At 42.9% G+C, this 18,622-nt stretch overlaps 1 protein-coding gene across 1 annotated transcript in view; it reads left to right on the top strand.

Annotated features, from left to right (window-relative positions):
• LOC148314450 (ATP-binding cassette sub-family D member 3) overlaps positions 1–18,622 on the top strand; it is a gene marked incomplete at its 5' end in the record, with an annotated part of 58,316 nt that overhangs the window by 18,247 nt on the left and 21,447 nt on the right. The window contains 4 exons of the mRNA XM_088287667.1: positions 2,431–2,573; positions 5,594–5,663; positions 8,957–9,026; positions 12,735–12,832. Coding sequence (XP_088143793.1) covers positions 2,431–2,573; positions 5,594–5,663; positions 8,957–9,026; positions 12,735–12,832 — 381 coding nt within the window. The remainder of the gene's footprint in view (positions 1–2,430; positions 2,574–5,593; positions 5,664–8,956; positions 9,027–12,734; positions 12,833–18,622) is intronic.

Here is an 18,622-nt window from a genome sequence, read left to right as displayed (position 1 = left end):
CCAGATGCGTGTGAGGGCAGGGAGGCCGAGAATGTCCAGTTTGGCGACGAGGATGTCCGGGATAATTGTGTTGAATGTCGAGCTGTCGTCTACAAAGAGCATCCTTGCATAGCTCTGCATGTTGTTCCAGGTGGCCCAGCACAACATGCAGAGCAGTGTCGATGGCGTCCTCAGTGGATCTGTTAGCCCGGTATGCAAACTGGTAGGGGTCCAGAGTGGGAGGAAGGCAGTCCCTGATGTGCTGGAGAACCAGCCTCTCGAAGCACTTCATGATGACTGGTGTGACAGCAACAGGACGGTAGTCATTCAGGAGGACGGCGGGTGACTTTTTGGGGACAGGAATAATGGTGGAAGTTTTCAAGCAGGAGGGGATGACTGCTTGAGCCAGGGAGCGGTTAAAGAACCTGCAGAAAACATGTGACAGTTGGTGGGCACATGCTCTGAGGACCTTGCCTGGTATTCCGTCGGGTCCAGTAGCTTTCCTGGGGTTAATAGCCAGGAGCGCGCGCCTCACATCGTGTTCCTCTACGGTGAGTGGGGGGGGGGGTTGAGGCATGAAGTGCGGGGGTATGACGGTTGGGGCGAGTCAAAGCGAGCGAAGAAGCAGTTAAGCTCCTCTGCCAGCGATGCACTCGGGTCTACAGAGGTCGTGCTGCTGCCTCGGGAGTTGGTGATGCTCCGTAGACCCTGCCACACCTCCCGTGGTCTGTTGCTGGCAAGGTGGGCCTCCAGCCTCCTCTTGTAGTTTGCCTTGGCTAGCTTGATGCCTTTGCTCAGGTCAGCACGAGCCACCCTGTACTGGGCTTTGTCGCCTGACCTGAAGGCAGCGTCACGGGCCTTGAGGAGAGAGCGGACCTGGCTGGACATCCAGGGCTTCGCATTTGGGAAGGTCTGTATGGTCCTGTTCAGGGACACAGTCTCCATGCAGAACTTGATGTAATAGTACACAATGCGTGTAAACATCAAGGTCCTGATGATTAAAGAGGTCCCAGTTGGTGTCTTGAAAGCAGTCCTGTAATTCACTCATGGCGTCATCACGCCAGGTTTTTACAGTCTTTGTGGTGGGCCTGAATCTGTGCCTGAGAGGGGTGTACGCAGGTGCGAGCTGCAAGGACAGGTGGTCTGACTGGCCGAGGGGGGCGAGTGGGAGGGCCCTGTATGCGTGCTTGATGTTCGAGTACACATGGTCGAGAGTGTTGTCTCCCCTCGTTGGGCACTTTTGCGTTCCAATGTGGCCACTCTCCGCTGTGGATTTGGCCTTCTCGTTGTAACTTTTTGTTTGCTGAACATTGACGCTCCCTAAGCGGCACAACGATGCACACCGTTTAAGAAGACCACCTCCAGGATAAACTGCAAAAAAAAAAAAAGTAAAGTCACAATCAGGTGGATGCAGCACTTGGATTTAGATGGCAAGGAGACTGCAAGATAAATAACTCAACATAGTACTTTTTAGGACCTGCTTTTATGCATGGAAATGTATCAATAGCAATTCATGTTTTGTTGACCTCGGGTACTGTGCAGTGGAAATGCAGCATTAATGTCATTGTTATTTATCAACCGTATTTATAGCCATATACAGTAAGTATTCCCACCTTCGGACCTCTGTCAAACGGAAATTCACTCACCCGGAAAAAAAAAACGTATGCATTAAATTTTCTACTACTATAATGTATTCACGATCGATTCCTCACAACGGAAATTCCGATATCCAGAACCCAGAAACCATCGTGAAGCCCGCAGTAGCGCAAAATCAAGCAGTTCCCCGCTCCATACAACGGAAAAACTTTCACCGCTCCGCCATGATCGGACCCAAAACGGCGACATGTAAATGACTTCTTTGACATGAGTTTTACTTAAGTTGCGAAAGATTTCAAATTCATTCATTTACATTTACGTCTGTATGTCATGGCATCCTAACGTAGAAGAACTGTAATGACCGTGGAAGAGAGTGAAATGATCCAATTAAGCGAAACAGGATATAAGGTTAAAAAAACAAAAAAAAACAAAGAATCGATTCTGGCTCAGTACGATTCCGGCAGTTTACCTGCTCAGAGGAAATTGCTTGCGGCTTGACGGACAAAGTACAGCGAATATGTCCTGGAATACTTTAACTGTTGTCGTGCTAAAACTTCCCGCTAACTGGACCGCTAATTAGAGAGAAGGCTAGATCAATAGTGCTATCTATGGGCATAGAGGACTTCGAAGCGTCCTGCGGCTGGCTTTAAAAAAAAAAAAAAGCTGTATTTTGTTAACATACTAACAACATTGTGACAAGCTTGTGTGTAATGTGTGGGTGTGTGTGCGCATGCATAAGGAAGAGTGCAGTGGTCGTTTCCCATAAAAGAAAATTCTGTTATATGGAAAGATTGGACAATGCAAATATGGTTCCGTACTAGAGAATACTTACTGTATAATTCTCTACCTACCTAGGGTCCAGCCGTTATGATGTCATACCTGCTCATCTCAGGTTTGCTGCTGACCCGGTTGAGGAGACCCATAGGAAAAATGACCGTCATGGAGCAACGGTATGAGGGAGAGTACCGCTATGTAAACTCTCGCCTCATCACCAACAGGTAAACACACCAGCAGTGAGAATTTGGAGGTGGTTAGCCTGCTTATATACTGATTTTCTTTAGTGGCCTGTGGTTGCATTGTTTGGAAGAAAATAAATCACTTTTATCATCTCAAATTACATCCTGGCTTGCCTGCATCTAACGTTTGAAGAGGTATGCACATCATTTCCTATTATTGCAAGTCTGCAAACTGTTAAAACAGCAAACCGTACCCTGTATTATTAGTGTTTTGAAATATTTTGGTTGAATTTTCTTTTCTTTTTATCTTGAACGTTTAAAACATTTAATTAAATCGCAAACTAACACTAAAACTAAGTGTTTTTGACGAAACTAAAACTAATAAAAACTAGGAAACTCACCCTGAAAACAAATTCAAACTAATTAAATTTCTAAAACAAAATGAAATAAAAACTATCATTTAAATTCCCCAACTATTAACTACTAACTCTTTTTATACACAGCCGCTTCATTCGCGCACACTGGAAGGCAGTGTTTCTCAAATTTAATGAGGGGGGAAAAAAATGATATACCAGTTAATTATATACCTTAATTCATGTAATTGAAGAGCATTTAATTGTTTTGGCTGTTATTCTACGTGGTTGACATACCTGAATTGACCAAAAAAACTTTGAAAAAAATGTATTTTGTGTTAAAATAATTGACTTAGGCTAATTTTCTGCGGCGTACCTGATGCTTTCTCACGGCACACTACTGTGCCAAGAATCACTGGCGTAAAGTAAACACATACTCACTGAGTGTCATGGCTAGCCTACAGTTGCAAGGTTGTGACTACAAAAAAGAAGTTGACATTTATATTTTCATGTATGTTTAGTTTGACTGGTAACGTGGGTGGAATTAAAAGCATGAAAAAACTAGAGAGAGAGAAATGCAAGTTAGTAGCCTAAATATTTGAACGGTAGGCATAGGTCCAGCTGATAAAATGTATTTTCATTAAAGGTAAACAAATTTAAAATTGCCCCCTGTCTACTTAGCTTGTCTGGGTACCTCAGTGAAAAGAAAAAAAAGAAAGTTAACTATTGTCTTTTTGTTAATTACAGTTATCCCTCGTTTATTGCGGGGGTTACGTTCCAAAAATCACCCGCGATAAGTGAAATCCACGAAGTAGTCAGCTTTATTTATTTTTTTTATATTTATTTTATTATTTTATAATGCATTTGATATGATGCATTGTTGTGGATTGTTTGTGCGTGTAGATGGTAAGTTGTGGTCCTGCAGTGCCACCTTGTGGTATTGCTGCATTCGTTTTATGCGTGCTATTTCTCCTTCTATCTTTTATTTTGTGATTCAACTTCTGGGTCACTTTGAGACGTGTGCTTATATGTTGACAGAGGAGCGGTAAAAAAGCCATTTATATTAACACACACTAGGTCAGGGGTGCCCACTCTTTCTTTTTTTATCTACTTACTTAGTTTTTGTATTTATTCAAAAATAGAATTATAATTCTTTATAGGTACGGTATATATTGACGCATAACTGCATGAAACCATATTGCACAATACAACAAGTGCACATTTTCTATCCTTTCTTTACTGATGACTTGCGCTGAATGTAATGAGTCAAGGATAGAGTCATAACAGCAGCTGCTGATAGCGAGCCTTGCGCACGCCTCCCAATGAACATTAGGCACGTTGGACGGGTACTTGGACTTAATATTTGCTCGTGCTTGCGGCTGTTGGTTGTGGTGGTGGACGGCTCCTTCATCCTGCGGGTCATTCTCCAGCACCGGGGGAAACTGCAACTGCATGCCTTCGCGCATCGCCCGCTTACCCCTGGCCCGCCTGCTCTCCGGTCAGCGCGAGACGCCTCGCCACGGAGCCCACCTCAAAACAAAAATCCTCCTCTCACTCTGTGTGGAAATACTTATCTTACATGTTCCCATATTGTTTTTATACTTTAATATTCGTTTTAGAGTTGACGGAACAAAATGGAAACTGCTAATTTTCTAGTTTGCGCTCTTATATGTGCATGTGCGGTGAGGCATGCAACAGGTCTATGACTGGCTGCTCTGCATGCGATCGACTGACACCCCCTTTGCGAACTCCTGGTCGATTGCGATCGACGCAATGGACACCCCTGCACTAGGTATAGAGCATTAATTTGATTGTTTTGGGAAATAATTGACATTGTGATTTTCGTTATTTGACATTGTTCATAGCTCAAAATCTTGATGTGTATCCCAAGCTAAGGGAAGATAGCTGATTGTCGGAACTGTTAACTAGCGCGCTTGGAGAGCGGAATGAGGTACGGTAGTGTATAAAATGTTAAATATATTAAAAATGTAAATTATTAGTTGATGGCAAATTGAAATTTTAAATGTATTCATTTGTATTTCTTCATTCCTTTGTATTGAGTTGATAGGAGCTGAAAGAGCCAGTTCTTATTGAGCTATATTTTATTTTATGTTAGGAATTTACAAAGATTCATGTTTCGTGCTTATTGGTAAACTATGGGATTTAGAATTTACTGTGTTGTCAATAATTTAGTTGTTATTTGATTATTCTGATTTGTGAGATTCCCCCCACCTCCCTATCGACACCTGTTAGAAACTCTGCGTCCTGATTCGAAATCCAAGGGGCCGCTAAACATAGCACAATATCTCTGTAAAAAACATCCGCGAAGCCTCGATAGGTGAAGCGCAATATAGCAAGGGATTACTGTACATTAAAATCTTAAATGAAAACTTCAACATGGTCACAATAGCCAGGGATCGAACCCACAACCTCTCAGGTAGCGAAACGACCACTCTACCTCTGAGCCATGCCACCACCCAACAAACAATATAATATTAATGTGGAACGGTTTTGTTAATAAAGTTGACATTTTGCAGATTACGAGCGGAAATTCGGTGTGAATCAGTCTGTGATGACCAATGACATTGAGTGGTGTAAGAAAATGAACCCAAAAATTTATAAAAAACAACACAAATGGAGACATGTTTGCAAAAACATTACATGAAAAGTAACATATACTGCATAAATGAATTTTTTGGTTTTCTTCAGTGAGGAGATTGCATTCTACAATGGGAATGTGAGAGAAAAACAGACCATTCACACTACTTTTAAAAAACTGGTAAGTATTACTTGTCATTGTATTAATAATTGAACTTGAGTATTAATTGTGTGGCGATATGTAAATATATATATATAGTGAACCCTCGCTACTTCGCGGTTCACCTTTCGCGGGTTCAGTGCTTTGCGGGTCTAAAAAATATTCGGGGGCATTGTAGTTTCGCCGAGCGGCACGACGGGGCGCTGGAGCGGTTAGATGGCCAGCGTGCGCCGAAGAAGAGCGTGGGCGAAGAGGAGAGTGGACGAAGAAGAGCACGTTCCCCCGGGCACGATTTGGGGCGACGTTTCGCGCGGTTCGGACCATACCAGAGCTCCGGCCGGCGTGCGTAGCAGTTAAGCCGAAGAGGAAATACTTCCGCCCGGGCACGAGCGCGGCGACATTTCGCTTCGCTCGGTACCGTGCGAGAGCTCCGGAGGAGGCCGGCCGGCGTGCGTGGCAGTTGAGCCGAAGAGGAACAACTTCCGCCCGGGCACGAGCGCGGCGACATTTCGCTTCGTTCGGGACCGTGCGAGGGCTCCGGAGGAGACCGGCCGGCGTGCGTGGTACTTAAGCCGAAGAGGAACACCTTCCGCCCGGGCATGAGCGGAGCGCAAGGCTGTCAGTTATGAATGAATAAATAAATAAATGAAGAATGCCACCTTTCATTTCACAGGGCACACCGGACGGCGTACCAGCAGGTAAAAGTCGAAGTAATTAAATAAATACAAAAAGAAGTAATTGAATAAATAAAAAAAAAAATAAATAATGGCTGGGGAATAAAAAAATACGTTTTAATAATAATTTTTTTTTTTTTGTTATGACATGAATTTCACTCTCTCTCTCTCTCTACCCATATATATATATATATATATATATATATATATATATATGTATATATATATATAATTTTTTAAGCATTTTTGAAGGTGCGCCGCTACTGAGCACTTTTTTTTTTTTAAGCATTTTTGAAGGTGCGCCGCTACTTCGCGGATTTTCAGTTTTCGCGGGTCAAAAATGCTTAAAAAAACCTATACAGGTATACAGTATACCCCCCCAACCGTCACACCCCCGCACTTCATGCTCCAACTCCCCCCCACTCACCGTAGAGGAACACGATGTGAGGCGCGCGCTCCTGGCTGTTAACCCCAGGAAAGCTACTGGACCCGACGGAATACCAGGCAAGGTCCTCAAAACATGTGCCCACCAACTGTCACATGTTTTCTGCAGGATCTTCAACCGCTCCCTGGCTCAAGCAGTCATCCCCTCCTGCTTGAAAACTTCCACCATTATTCCTGTCCCCAAAAAGTCACCAGCCGTCCACCTGAATGACTACCGTCCTGTTGCTCTCACACCAGTTTGCATACCAGGCTAACAGATCCACTGAGGACGCCATCGACACTGCTCTGCATGTTGTGCTGGGCCACCTGGAACAACAGCAGAGCTATGCAAGGATGCTCTTTGTGGACTACAGCTCGGCATTCAACACGATCATCCCAGACATCCTCGTCGCCAAACTGGACTTTCTCGGCCTCCCTGCCCTCACACGCATCTGGATTAAGGATTTACTGACCAACAGACCCCAGACTGTGTTGCTCGGCCCCTACACGTCTTCCACCCGCATGCTGAGCACCGGTTCCCCTCAAGGATGCGTGCTGAGCCCTCTCCTGTACGCCCTCTACACCTACGACTGCAGCCCGGCCCACGGCAACAACACCATCGTCAAGTTGCTGACGACACGACAGTGGTCGGTCTGATCTCGGAAGGTGACGAGACAGCCTACAGAGAGGAGGTAAAGAGACTGACAGCTTGGTGCAAGGACAACAGACTGCACCTTAACACTGCAAAAACAAAGGAGATCGTCGTCGACTTCAGGAGGAACAAGACGGTGCCGCCCCCCATCTGCATCGAAAGCGTGTGTGTGGAGAGGGTCCACACGTTCAAGTTCCTGGGAGTACAGATCTCCGACGACCTTTCTTGGACTCACAACACCACAGCAGTGGTAAAGAAGGTCCACCAGCGTCTGCACTTCCTGAGAGTCCTCAGGAAATTCAACCTGGACAGGAAGCTGCTGCTAGCCTTCTACCACTCGTCCATCGAGAGCCTGCTGACGTACTGTGTCTCCACCTGGTACAGCGGCTGCACTGAGGCGGACAGAGTGAGGCTCCAGAGGACGGTCAAAACAGCGCAAAGGATTATTGGCTGCCCTCTCCCCTCACTGTCGGACATCTACACCGCCCGGTGCCTCAGAAGGGCTCTCAACATCGTCAAAGACAATACCCACCCAAACACACACCTGTTCGACCTGTTGCCCTCTGGCAGGCGCTACAGATGCATCAAATCGAGGACCAATAGACTGAGAAACAGTTTCTTTCCGAGAGCCATCTCCATTCTGAACTCTCACACACACACGAGAACACCCTTACCTTGCAGAACAGCATCGTGATGTGTTTTTATATACCCTATTCAGTACTAAATTCCATTGCACTCTCTTATTTATTTATCTAATTTATATATTTGTCTGTATTATTGTTGTATTGCACTGGAGAGGGGAGCCCTCTAATCTCGTTGCACACTTGAGTACAATGACAATAAAGGGATTTCTAATTCTAATTCTAATTCTAATATCTTGAAGAAATGGACCTACAAACGTCCAGCAACATTTCCAATTGGTATTTGAGCACATTCTTCATTGAGAGCATGAACAAGCGCTGGAATAAATCTCTTCCACTGAGCATGCTTCAAAATGCGATGAACGCTAGATTTGGGAATACCTGTTTCACGTGAAATTTGCCGAACCGATTTTCTCTGAGAATTTTGAACATTATCAATAACTCCTTGCTCTCTTGCTGGGCTTGTTGATGATCTGTATCGTCCAGAATGACCCTTTCTCATACACTGGGTGCTTCCATGCTCCTCAAAGTTATCTGAGATGCGTGAAATAGTGACACGTGATGGCGCGTTTCTGTGGAACTCTCTTGTGAAGCGTCTTTGTACTTCAGCTTTATTCTCATATTTCCAGAATGTTTTTAAAATAAATTTCTTATGCTGGAATGTTAGTTGAGTTTCCTCCATTATCAAGGGTTAGACAAATCTGAAATAGGAAAAACTTATTAATAACTATGAATATTTTTAGAGTGTATACATTATTTTGGGACACCCTGTATATATATATATTGCTTATTGTTTACATTGTCTTGCATTCAATCGTTTGCAAGAGAAATCTTATATTTTGAATTGCAGTGAATTGCAAATTTTCAAAAGCAAATATCTAAAATTCACGTGAGCTCAGTCATTTTTCACTTCTTATCTTCCAGGTTGTCCATCTACATAACTTCATCTTCTTTCGTTTTTCAATGGGATTTGTTGACAGCATAATTGCCAAATGTAAGTAGAATTTTTTCTTACTTTGAAGTTCTATTATGTTTTCTTAACTTTGTCTTTTAGTCGCAAAATAAACTACAGTGATGCCCTGAGATTTTCCCCATAAATATTTAAGATGTAAACCTCACTTTCATGGCAGCATGGCGGGGATTCTCGATAATCTAGAAAGGAAGCATGTTTTGGCTGATACTGGATTTCATTTCTGACACGTTCAGGCGTGTTTGAAAGATCGCTGTAGTTAGCACACCCATATTGCTGTGTGTGTCTGATATTACCTTGTAACACTAGCACTCACACGATATCCTTTATGGTACGCTAACATATTGTAGCGGATTTAGGAGGCATTAGTCAGTGAACTCATTTATTAACAAACAAAACAGTGTAAGATTGTCCGTGTTTGACAACGAAGGAGAAACATCTCACACACTCTCTCTCGCTAATGGGGTGAGCGTTCATGAACTGGGAAATACCAGTACTCAAAGTAACAAAACATCACGTAAACAAATGCATAATTACGTTTGTTGCAAGATACTGTCTTATGCTGCTAAAATAAAAATAAAAAAAAAGTATGTTCCACCTAATATTATTCATGTCAGGATTTTTTTATTTGTACCATGTGCATTGATTTTATAAATCAATTTCCTCCTAGTAAATCATGCATACTAGTGATGAAAAGCAAAACATTTTGGATAAAGGTTCAATAAAGACAAAATTAAGCACCAATGCAAGTGTTTATTTTAGTTTGCTTTCGCACAGTGCATTTTCCTAATTTGCTGGAATGCACAGATTTCACGACCGTTTGCATTTGAAACAAGGCTTGCTACCCCAGAATAGTGAAATTTGTTTTTAAATATTTATTTTTGTATTCATAGATAGTTTTGTACAATTAGTGCCGCTAAATATAGTGTATAGCAGAGGTATTCAATTAAAAGTCACAGAGGTCCACGACTAAAATTTCTTCCAATTAAAAGGTCCTAACCAAAGTCCAACTTCCCTTAATGTCTAGCCTATGTTTACATTTTTAGTTTCAATATTTAGTCATTTTCAACAGAGCGCACTTATATACTAAATATTTAGCAATGTTCACATTAAACACCTTTGCCAGTCAAACAAATATAAGGTGTGTATTTCACATTCAATAAAATGTGGCTCCAGGAACTCAAGTTTGCCACTTCCAGAAAAAAAACAGTCAAATATCTCCTGCAGAAATATATCAAGTGCTAAGCATTGAGTTAACATCTTTTACCTTTTTTTCTCAAATCAAAGAGTTATCAGCCTAAAAAAAACGGGAAGCCTAATTATCCAAGTAAAACAGGTCAACATGTTCAGTACACAATCAATAAAAATGGCTGTCCTCATGAAAAACTAATTCAAAATGAGTTTTGACACCACCCTTTCTTTTGAATATTTTTTTAACATCTCTTAATGAGAAAAATGAGTTTGTGACTGCCCTGCCAGTGACTTAATTCTGGGTTGGAACGGAGTCAGGGCCATTGGGATTTGGTAGATTATTTCACACATCTGGGATTTGTGTTTTCCTTTAAATAATGTTTGTGCAACCAACTCCTTCACAACTTCCCCATCACTTTCACATTTTTTCATGTTTCCCCAAAATCCATGATACTTTTACTGAATATTCGTTTGCATGCCGCTGGGATGTAAACGAAAATATAAAAATCTGTTGTACTGCACTCGAAGTTCGATGTTTTTGCGTGCGCTCACTTCAAACTTCAGCGGATAACTTTGCAAAAAAAGGCGGTGCTTTGTTTCGTAGTGGCACTTCCCAATGTTGCGACGGTTTTGGAGCATATGATGCACACTGGTTTTGAATTGGCTGCAGCAAGAACAAAACTAAATTTCTCTGTCCATTCTTTTAAAACAACACGCATCAACCTTTCTAACTTTTTAGCAAGGCATACTGTCAGCAGCACTCTCTTCCGGTCTGCTGCGCAATTGGCAGTGGATCGTAAACAAAAGATTTGATTGGCTCAAATCAGTGACGCCTTTTCCGTATTAACTAGAATTGCAGCGCCAACATTTGCGAATGCGCCCTGAAAAAAATTAATCGTAGAGCGGTCATGGGTCCGGTCCGAACCATCCGCGGTCCGCCATTTGGTGATGCCGGGTGTATAGTTTTGGTTCCATTTCAAAATGCACTAAATGATAACAATGGCTAAAAAGTTTAAGGCTAGTATTGTCTTCAATTTAAGCTGTACAATCACTTATAAATATCTCAAAAATACTGCAAAGTTTGTCTTCCCTTATCGAGGCAGTATAAATACTTTGATAATGAAAAATTGCACATAGTGAAAATAATATTGACGATGATATCAATGACAATATATATCGCCCAACCCTACTTTGAACACTTTCTCAATTCCACAACATGCCTTCTCATGAGAAAGCAGAGTCTGGGGTCTCTTTCCCCATCTCTGAGTTTGAGTTGCCCGAGGTGGTTAAAAAAAACTCCTTTGGTGGCAAGGACCCGGGGTTAGATGAAGTCTGCCAATAGCTCCTGAAGACTGTAAATGTGGGGCTCTCCTGATTGACACATCATTGCAACATCGCATGGACAGATGGTTTGTTTTAACAACCCCGACGTGGCCAAGGCGGTCAGCATCACAATGACGATTCAGTTGATCCAAAGTGTGTCAAAATATTAAATATTTTATTATATGAATAATGTATAAATATTACATTAGTATTATAGTGCTATTTTTCTTTTAAAAACATTTTGGGAGACAAACACATGCAGCAAAAAGTGAGTGTGGTCAGTGAAATTAGTCTGCCACTTTCATTGGCTTCAAGTGTCTACAGGATGAACCAATATATGCGTGAAAAAATATCCTGGCTTGTAAGGGATTTTTCAAAAACTTTTCATCCCGCACTGTCAAGGGGGAAGGAGAGAGGGAAATTATTCTCTCACACAATGAGGAGGTCCTCGATTTATTACAAACACTGCAAATGCCCACCAAGCAGAACTCGCTGCTGTGATGGGCTCTGAATGAGAACAGATTGCTCAGTTTTGCGAAGTTCTCCAAACATTGCATGGCTGCCCCAGCAGCAAGCAACCTGCGTTAAAGGGTAATTTTATCTGACTAGGAATACTACCACGTGACAGCCTTCACCCAGCCCAACACAATGATGTCTCCATTATTGTAAGAGAAAAACTGAGAGAATAGAAGCCGTAAAATTTAATTTACTAATAAACATATCTGGGCATTTGTCTCTTTTTTGCCAGTCAGTCCCCACCCTCTGGCCACGATCAGGGTAGCCTTCCAGCTTCAACCTCCGGCATTATCTGGCCCGCGAAAAAACGTTTGTAGAGGTCGTCAGGCGTCAACTATCAGCAAATGTGTGAAACTTTGACAAGATATGTTAATGTGGGTCAAGGTACAGTTCTATGCTATTTTGATGTGGATATTACTTAAATTTGGTTAAGTAGGCGAATAATTTTGGTTAACGCATACATAACTACTGTGAGCCACTGCAGCCAAGCAAGCAAGCTGCCACCATTATACTTTTGCATGTTTCAGCATGTTATTAATAAGCGCACTTATAAATAACACGCTACACCCCAGGACTAAGAGTCTGCAAAAACTGCCCTCGGTATGACGCACACAGTGCACTGATGTTTGGCGTTTTTTTTTTTGCGTTTGTGCATGTTTGTGGGTACGTGCAAATGTGTGGGTATGTGTGGATCCACTGCAGACATTGCCACTGTTGTGGGATACCTGGTGGTTAGCAGGCCATTCTTAAACCTGTCCCACCCAAGACATCATCACAGCACCCAGTCTCAGCTTCTGGAGGTCAGTGATAGCTCTAACACTCATTCATAAGGACAAATGTAAATCCACTGCCTTTTCCTTAATTGCATTTTGAATTGTTTTAGTTATCGGTGGAGAAAAACAAAATCTTAATGGAAATTGAACACAAAGTACACACATTTACCTGATGGACTTTTGATTATTTCAAGACAAAAATATCTATCTCAGATCTTGATTTACCCTGTAAAGTAAAGACGAACAAATAGGAGCTGCGAAGTTAATTACAAAGTATATTTTGTGTCTCAACAGTGAATACCCTACTCACATTTTTATAAATATTTTATCCTTTCATTGAATTAATTAAAGTTGGTGTTATCACTCTCACATGTTCTCATACTGGACAGTAGAAGTTCAAAATGGAATAACTTTTTAAGTTTCTGACTATAAGAATTGTTGCTCTACATGATGGCCTAGGCCAGAGGTCAAAAACAGGCGGACTGCGGTCTGAGCCCTCACCCAGAAGCTGTGCCAAACGACCCCAGATGTATAGCCAAAACAGGTTTACAATTCATAGACGTACAGAATGCTTTTTTTACATTAGCAGCACAGTCATTGTATGCTATGCATACATTTTAAACATTGACTTTTCAGTGCAGACTAGCCAAAGACAATGGAGAGAGACATACCAGGGGAGCGGGATTAGGACTACTGCGCTGGAAAAAGATGTTAAATATGAAAAAATGTAGCGATGGAGACTTTTGCATTGAAGAAATGATGGATAAAGGGAGAGAAAATACTGAACAAATGACACATACCCAAAAATGAAAAGGGAAAGGTCAGTTACTCCTGTTTATAGTTCCCTCTGGAGCACTAATTAAAGCTGCAAATAATCCGTAGACAGAGCGTAAAGATTTTGAACAAACAGCGACTGAAAATCTCAAGTGAGATGACAGAAAATCCAAGCTACATCTCAATTCTAGATGGGAAGAAAGTGAACATCTGCTCAATTGCTATAATCTGTTAAATTATGTCAAATTAAGAATTTTTTTTGTCGTGATGCTAAACAAAAAAGGGGAAATGCAAACTATTCCCGTTATATTTTATCTGATGTTGAGCCCAGTATTTCAACATGTACAATTTTCTCTTTCTATTTACTTGCACTGATTTTAAAATGCAGCCCTGGTTTTATTCAATAAATACCAGTACATTACACGGTTATCATAACTTTGATTATCCTGGAAGAATTTGCAAAGATGTGTGCCAATTCGTTCAGGACAACACACGTGATGATTCAAAACACATTTTATTTGGATTTAACTTAAAATGTAAAACATATTAGAAAAGCACTATTGAACAATGATTGGGATGAGTGTACCCAGTTTAAGGAGTGGGTCACCCCGTGACAGAAGGGTTGGTGGTTAGCTTCCCGGTTTCTCAATTTGCCTTCTTGCAATCTTGTGAATCATCATCATTCACGGCCTAAGTAATGTTCCGATTAATAATTACAATAATCGTAATAATAATAATAATAATATAACCACAAATGCATAGCAATTTCTGGAAAATGTTATTGTCTGCTAGCTTAAAGCAACACACCACTAAAAAGAAATTGCCCATCATTTGATTAGTCAGTGTATAAACAATAGTGCAAATATCAATGGCATTTGATTCCCTAAAAAAAGTTTAAACCGATTATCAAAATAAAGAAGTATCGAAATAATGACATACCTGTAGAATGATCCAAGTCAAGGTTATTCGTTCAGTCTCTTTATTGAGTGTCTCAGGTGATATTGACAGGCGCTTGGCGCATGAATCCGACTGCCGTAACGCGTGCTTCTGAAGGGGGTGTGTCCCCACACAGCTGCAAAGCATTTTCATTTATAGCATATGTGACATCTCCCCTTTTCCCAGTTAATCTCATTAACAATTCATCCTGAAATAATCTGGAACAGCGGTTGTCACAAAATAGCCATTTGCTACTCTGAACAGCAATCTTTCAAACTTAAATCTGTGATCTTTTTTCCTTTTCTTTCATACAATTTACACATAAACTAAATAACAAATATCATTCAACTATATCGCAGCGTTTAAGATATTCGAACATATTCTTAACTAGACAAATTGTTCCAACACTCAAACTTGAACATTCGTATCACAACAAGCTTCCATTCTTTTTTTTTCCCTTTTTTTTTCCTCTATCCACCCCCCCAAAGGCAATAGTCTGGTGTTTCTTTCTCTTGGTTTAAACTGGACACCTGTGCCTACAGGTTAAGTCTCATGACAGGCTTGCTGACACGTTCAGATCTCGTGATTACGGGTTGTGGCGTATGACTGTATGTCGAGTTAGTGATTTCACTTGGTTCGGAGGGGTACTGTCTCTGGGGTGGTGACATTTGTACATTGGAAATTATATCCTTCACACTCAGAGGCGGCGGGTTGGACAGTTGTTGTCGATCGAGGAGATAGTCGCGCTTGGAGAAGGAGTCTATTTCGACGCAATACTGGACCACCACTCACATCGACGAGGTAAGATATTGGTGTGACAGCTTCCTTCAGGACTTCCAAGCCTTCTCGTTGTCCAATTTCATGTAGACCGTGTCACCTGGATGAAGGACAGGTGTTGTCTGGCTCCGTGTCTACGATTGTAGTAAAAAGCTTGCTTAGCCTTCTCCTTAGCATCCTTTTGTTTGACAGCCAATCTGTTGGGCCATTTAGGTTGTAGGTTTGTCTCCAAAGTAGGCAGCGTTGTTCTAATCTTCCTACCCATTAGCAGTTCCGCAGGGCTGACCCCTGTAGTGGTGCATGTAGTTGACCTATAGGCCATAAGTGCCAACAATGGGTCCTTCTGCCTGAGAATCCTCTTTGCAATCTGCATTGCTCACTCTGCGTGGCCATTACCCTGAGGGTGAATGGGGACTGGACGTGACATGAGTAAAGCCAAGCTGTTAAGCTAACTGACGGAACTCCATACTTGAAAACTGAGGTCCATTGTCACTCACCACCTCGTCCGGGATGCCAAATCTAACAAAAGTTGATTTCAGTCTTTGTATGACTTGAGAAGTAGTGGTTGTTGGCAGGTGGAGTATTTCCAGGAACCTCGAATCGTAGTCTGAGACCACAAGATCGCACTTTTTCTCATGTTCACAGAGATCGATACTAATTAGTTTCCATGGGCGATTTGGCAGCACCGTGGGGATAAGGGGCTCCTTGTTTTGGCCTCGCTTTATCTCCAAGCAAGTTTGGCATGACTCCACCATGGTCTTGAGTTCTTTAGAGAGTCCGGGCCACCATACTGATGTTTTAGCCATATCTCTGCTCTTTGTCAGACCTTGATGTCCATCACGTATGCTTTGTAAGATCTCGGCCCTCAGTTCCCTTGGGACTACAATCCTGGTTCCTCTTATTATAATAATAATAATAATAATGCCTTTATTAGTCCCACAATGGGGAAATTCGAGATTCGAACCCAGGCCTCCTGGGGAGACTGGGTCCTGAACGCGGCGCCTTAGACCACTCGGCCATCCTGGCAGCCACGAGATTCGAACCCAGGCCTCCTGGGGAGACTGGGTCCGGAACGCGGCGCCTTAGACCACTCGGCCATCCTGGCATGATTCCATTGGCTTCTGATAGCTCGTTTTTCACTTTTGTGTAGTCTCTAATCAGTATCGGTACTTTCCTGCTGTACTCTGGCCAGCCTGACCTGATGAATTTGGCAACCTCCTGCAGTTCACTATCAGTTGCTGTTGCCCTTCTGATGCTCTCCATCTTTGCTGGAGATGCTGGGACACTCCGCAACATTGTAGCTACATAGCAGGCAACATCTTCATGTGTGTCCACACTGTCCATTTCATGTGCTTGAGGATCAGGAGAGAGAGTGTCGGCCACGATGAGGGTCTTCCCAGGCACATAGTCTGCTTTTGCGTTGTACCTCATGAGTCTCATCAATAGGCGCTGGCATCTCACAGGAACGTTGTCTAGGCTTCGGCTGTTGACAAGTGGCACCAATGGTTTATGGTCCGTCTCAAGCCTAAACTGATCCATGCCGCAGGGGTATTTATCAAATTTTTCACATGCCCACACGCTGGCCAGGCATTCCTTCTCGATCTGCGCATAGTGTGTTTCAGCTTCTGTGAGACACCTGGAACAGTATGCTACTGGCTTCCATGTTTCTCCATGGAGCTGGAGGAGAACCCCTCCCAGGCCATAGCTGCTCGTGTCCGATGACACAGCAGTGGGTCGAGTGACATCATAGAAGGCGAGAACTGGTGCAGTTGTAAGCATCTCTTTGATGTTCTGAAAGGCTGACTGCTGTGAGTGACCCCACATCCATGCTCTTCAAAAGCTCATAAAGCGGTTGACCTATAATGGATAGCTTGGGGACATACCTTTCAAGATAGTTCACCATGCCCAGGACTCTCTTTAGCTCCTGAACATTTCCTGGAGGTGCTAGTTGGCGGATGGCTTCTACCTTTCCTGGATCCGGCCTGACCCCGGACTGGTCAATGAGATGTCCCAGAAAACGTAGCTGGCTCTGTCTGAAGGAACATTTGTTCTTATTGAGTTTCAGGCCTGCTGACTCGACGCGCTGGAGCACTCTCTCCAGCCTCTCATCATGTTGCTCCATTGTGGTTCCATAGACGAGAATGTCATCCATGAAAACTTCCACACCATCCAGTCCTTGTAGCGCCTCTAGCATTTTCCGTTGGAAGATCTCCGGTGCACTTGAAATGCCATAAGGTAATCTTTTAAAACAGTATCTGCCGAAAGGTGTTATAAAAGTTGTCAACTTGCAGCTGTCTGGATGTAGTGGGATCTGCCAAAATCCACTTGCAGCATCCAGGGAGGAGAACACAGCTGCTTCACTCAACTTTGCAGTTTCGTCAGCGATGGGCAGGATGTATCGCTCCCTTTTGACTGACTCTTTTAATCGCTTCAGGTCCACACATATCCTGGCCTTGCCTGTATTTTTCTTTAGAACAGGCACCATAGCCGCGCACCATTCGGTTGGTTGTGTCACCCGTTCAATAATGCCAGCTTTCTCCATCCTGCCTAATTCCTCTTTGGGAAGGGCACCCGGCGGGCCGTGTGCACATGTGGTGTAGCATCATCCTTAAGATGGATTTTGACAGGCTCAGTTTTTAGAGTACCATGCTCACCAAGAGCTTGTTGGAAGCCGGGAATGGCATGTGTCACTTCACCCGTCGTACTAGGTTCATTTTTACTGACAGCGACCTGCTTAGTAGGTTACTGACAGTTGGGCCGCGCACTACATATGCTTCCCTTGGAGCAAACCGTGGCCTTGATGCGACCAAAACACGATAACCCACCTCCAGGGCTGTCGAGGGAAATTTCGGGTGGTGTCAGGGCTCATGGTGGGGTGAGTTTCTTGAATGAATCCTCACTTAGTACACTGACATCTGCTCCGGTGTCTATTTTAAACTCCATCGGTGTGGAATCTACCTCGAGCTGCAATGTCCACTGTTCTTTTTCCTCTGCATTGTGCACAGAACCTAGGTAAAAGGATGCCTGGTCTGTCTGTTCAGTCTCAGAAATTTCATTAACAGACTTTCTGCGGCACATCTTTGCCCAATGGCCAATTTTCTTGCAGTAGTTACAAGTAGATCTTATTGCAGGACATTTATCACTTTTGCCATGTTGTGCTTTTCCACACCTTCCACAATTATCCTCATTTCCTCCCCATTTCTTTTCGTTTGTGTGAGTTCCTCTCCATTTATTTCCTTGTGACTTGCCTTTTTGCTTCCAGTTACTTCTTCCTCATCCGCGTTGTACTGCGTGCACTTGCGCTGTAGAATCTCCTTGCAGTCTGACTTG

Source organism: Idiotropiscis lumnitzeri, unplaced genomic scaffold (genome assembly GCF_059441095.1).
Source record: "Idiotropiscis lumnitzeri isolate Australia: NSW breed Sydney's pygmy pipehorse unplaced genomic scaffold, RoL_Ilum_1.0 HiC_scaffold_296, whole genome shotgun sequence".
NCBI classification, from domain to species: Eukaryota; Metazoa; Chordata; class Actinopteri; order Syngnathiformes; family Syngnathidae; genus Idiotropiscis; species Idiotropiscis lumnitzeri.
The sequence above is the reverse complement of the archived record's forward strand: the minus strand, read 5'-3'. Positions and strand labels throughout refer to the sequence as shown.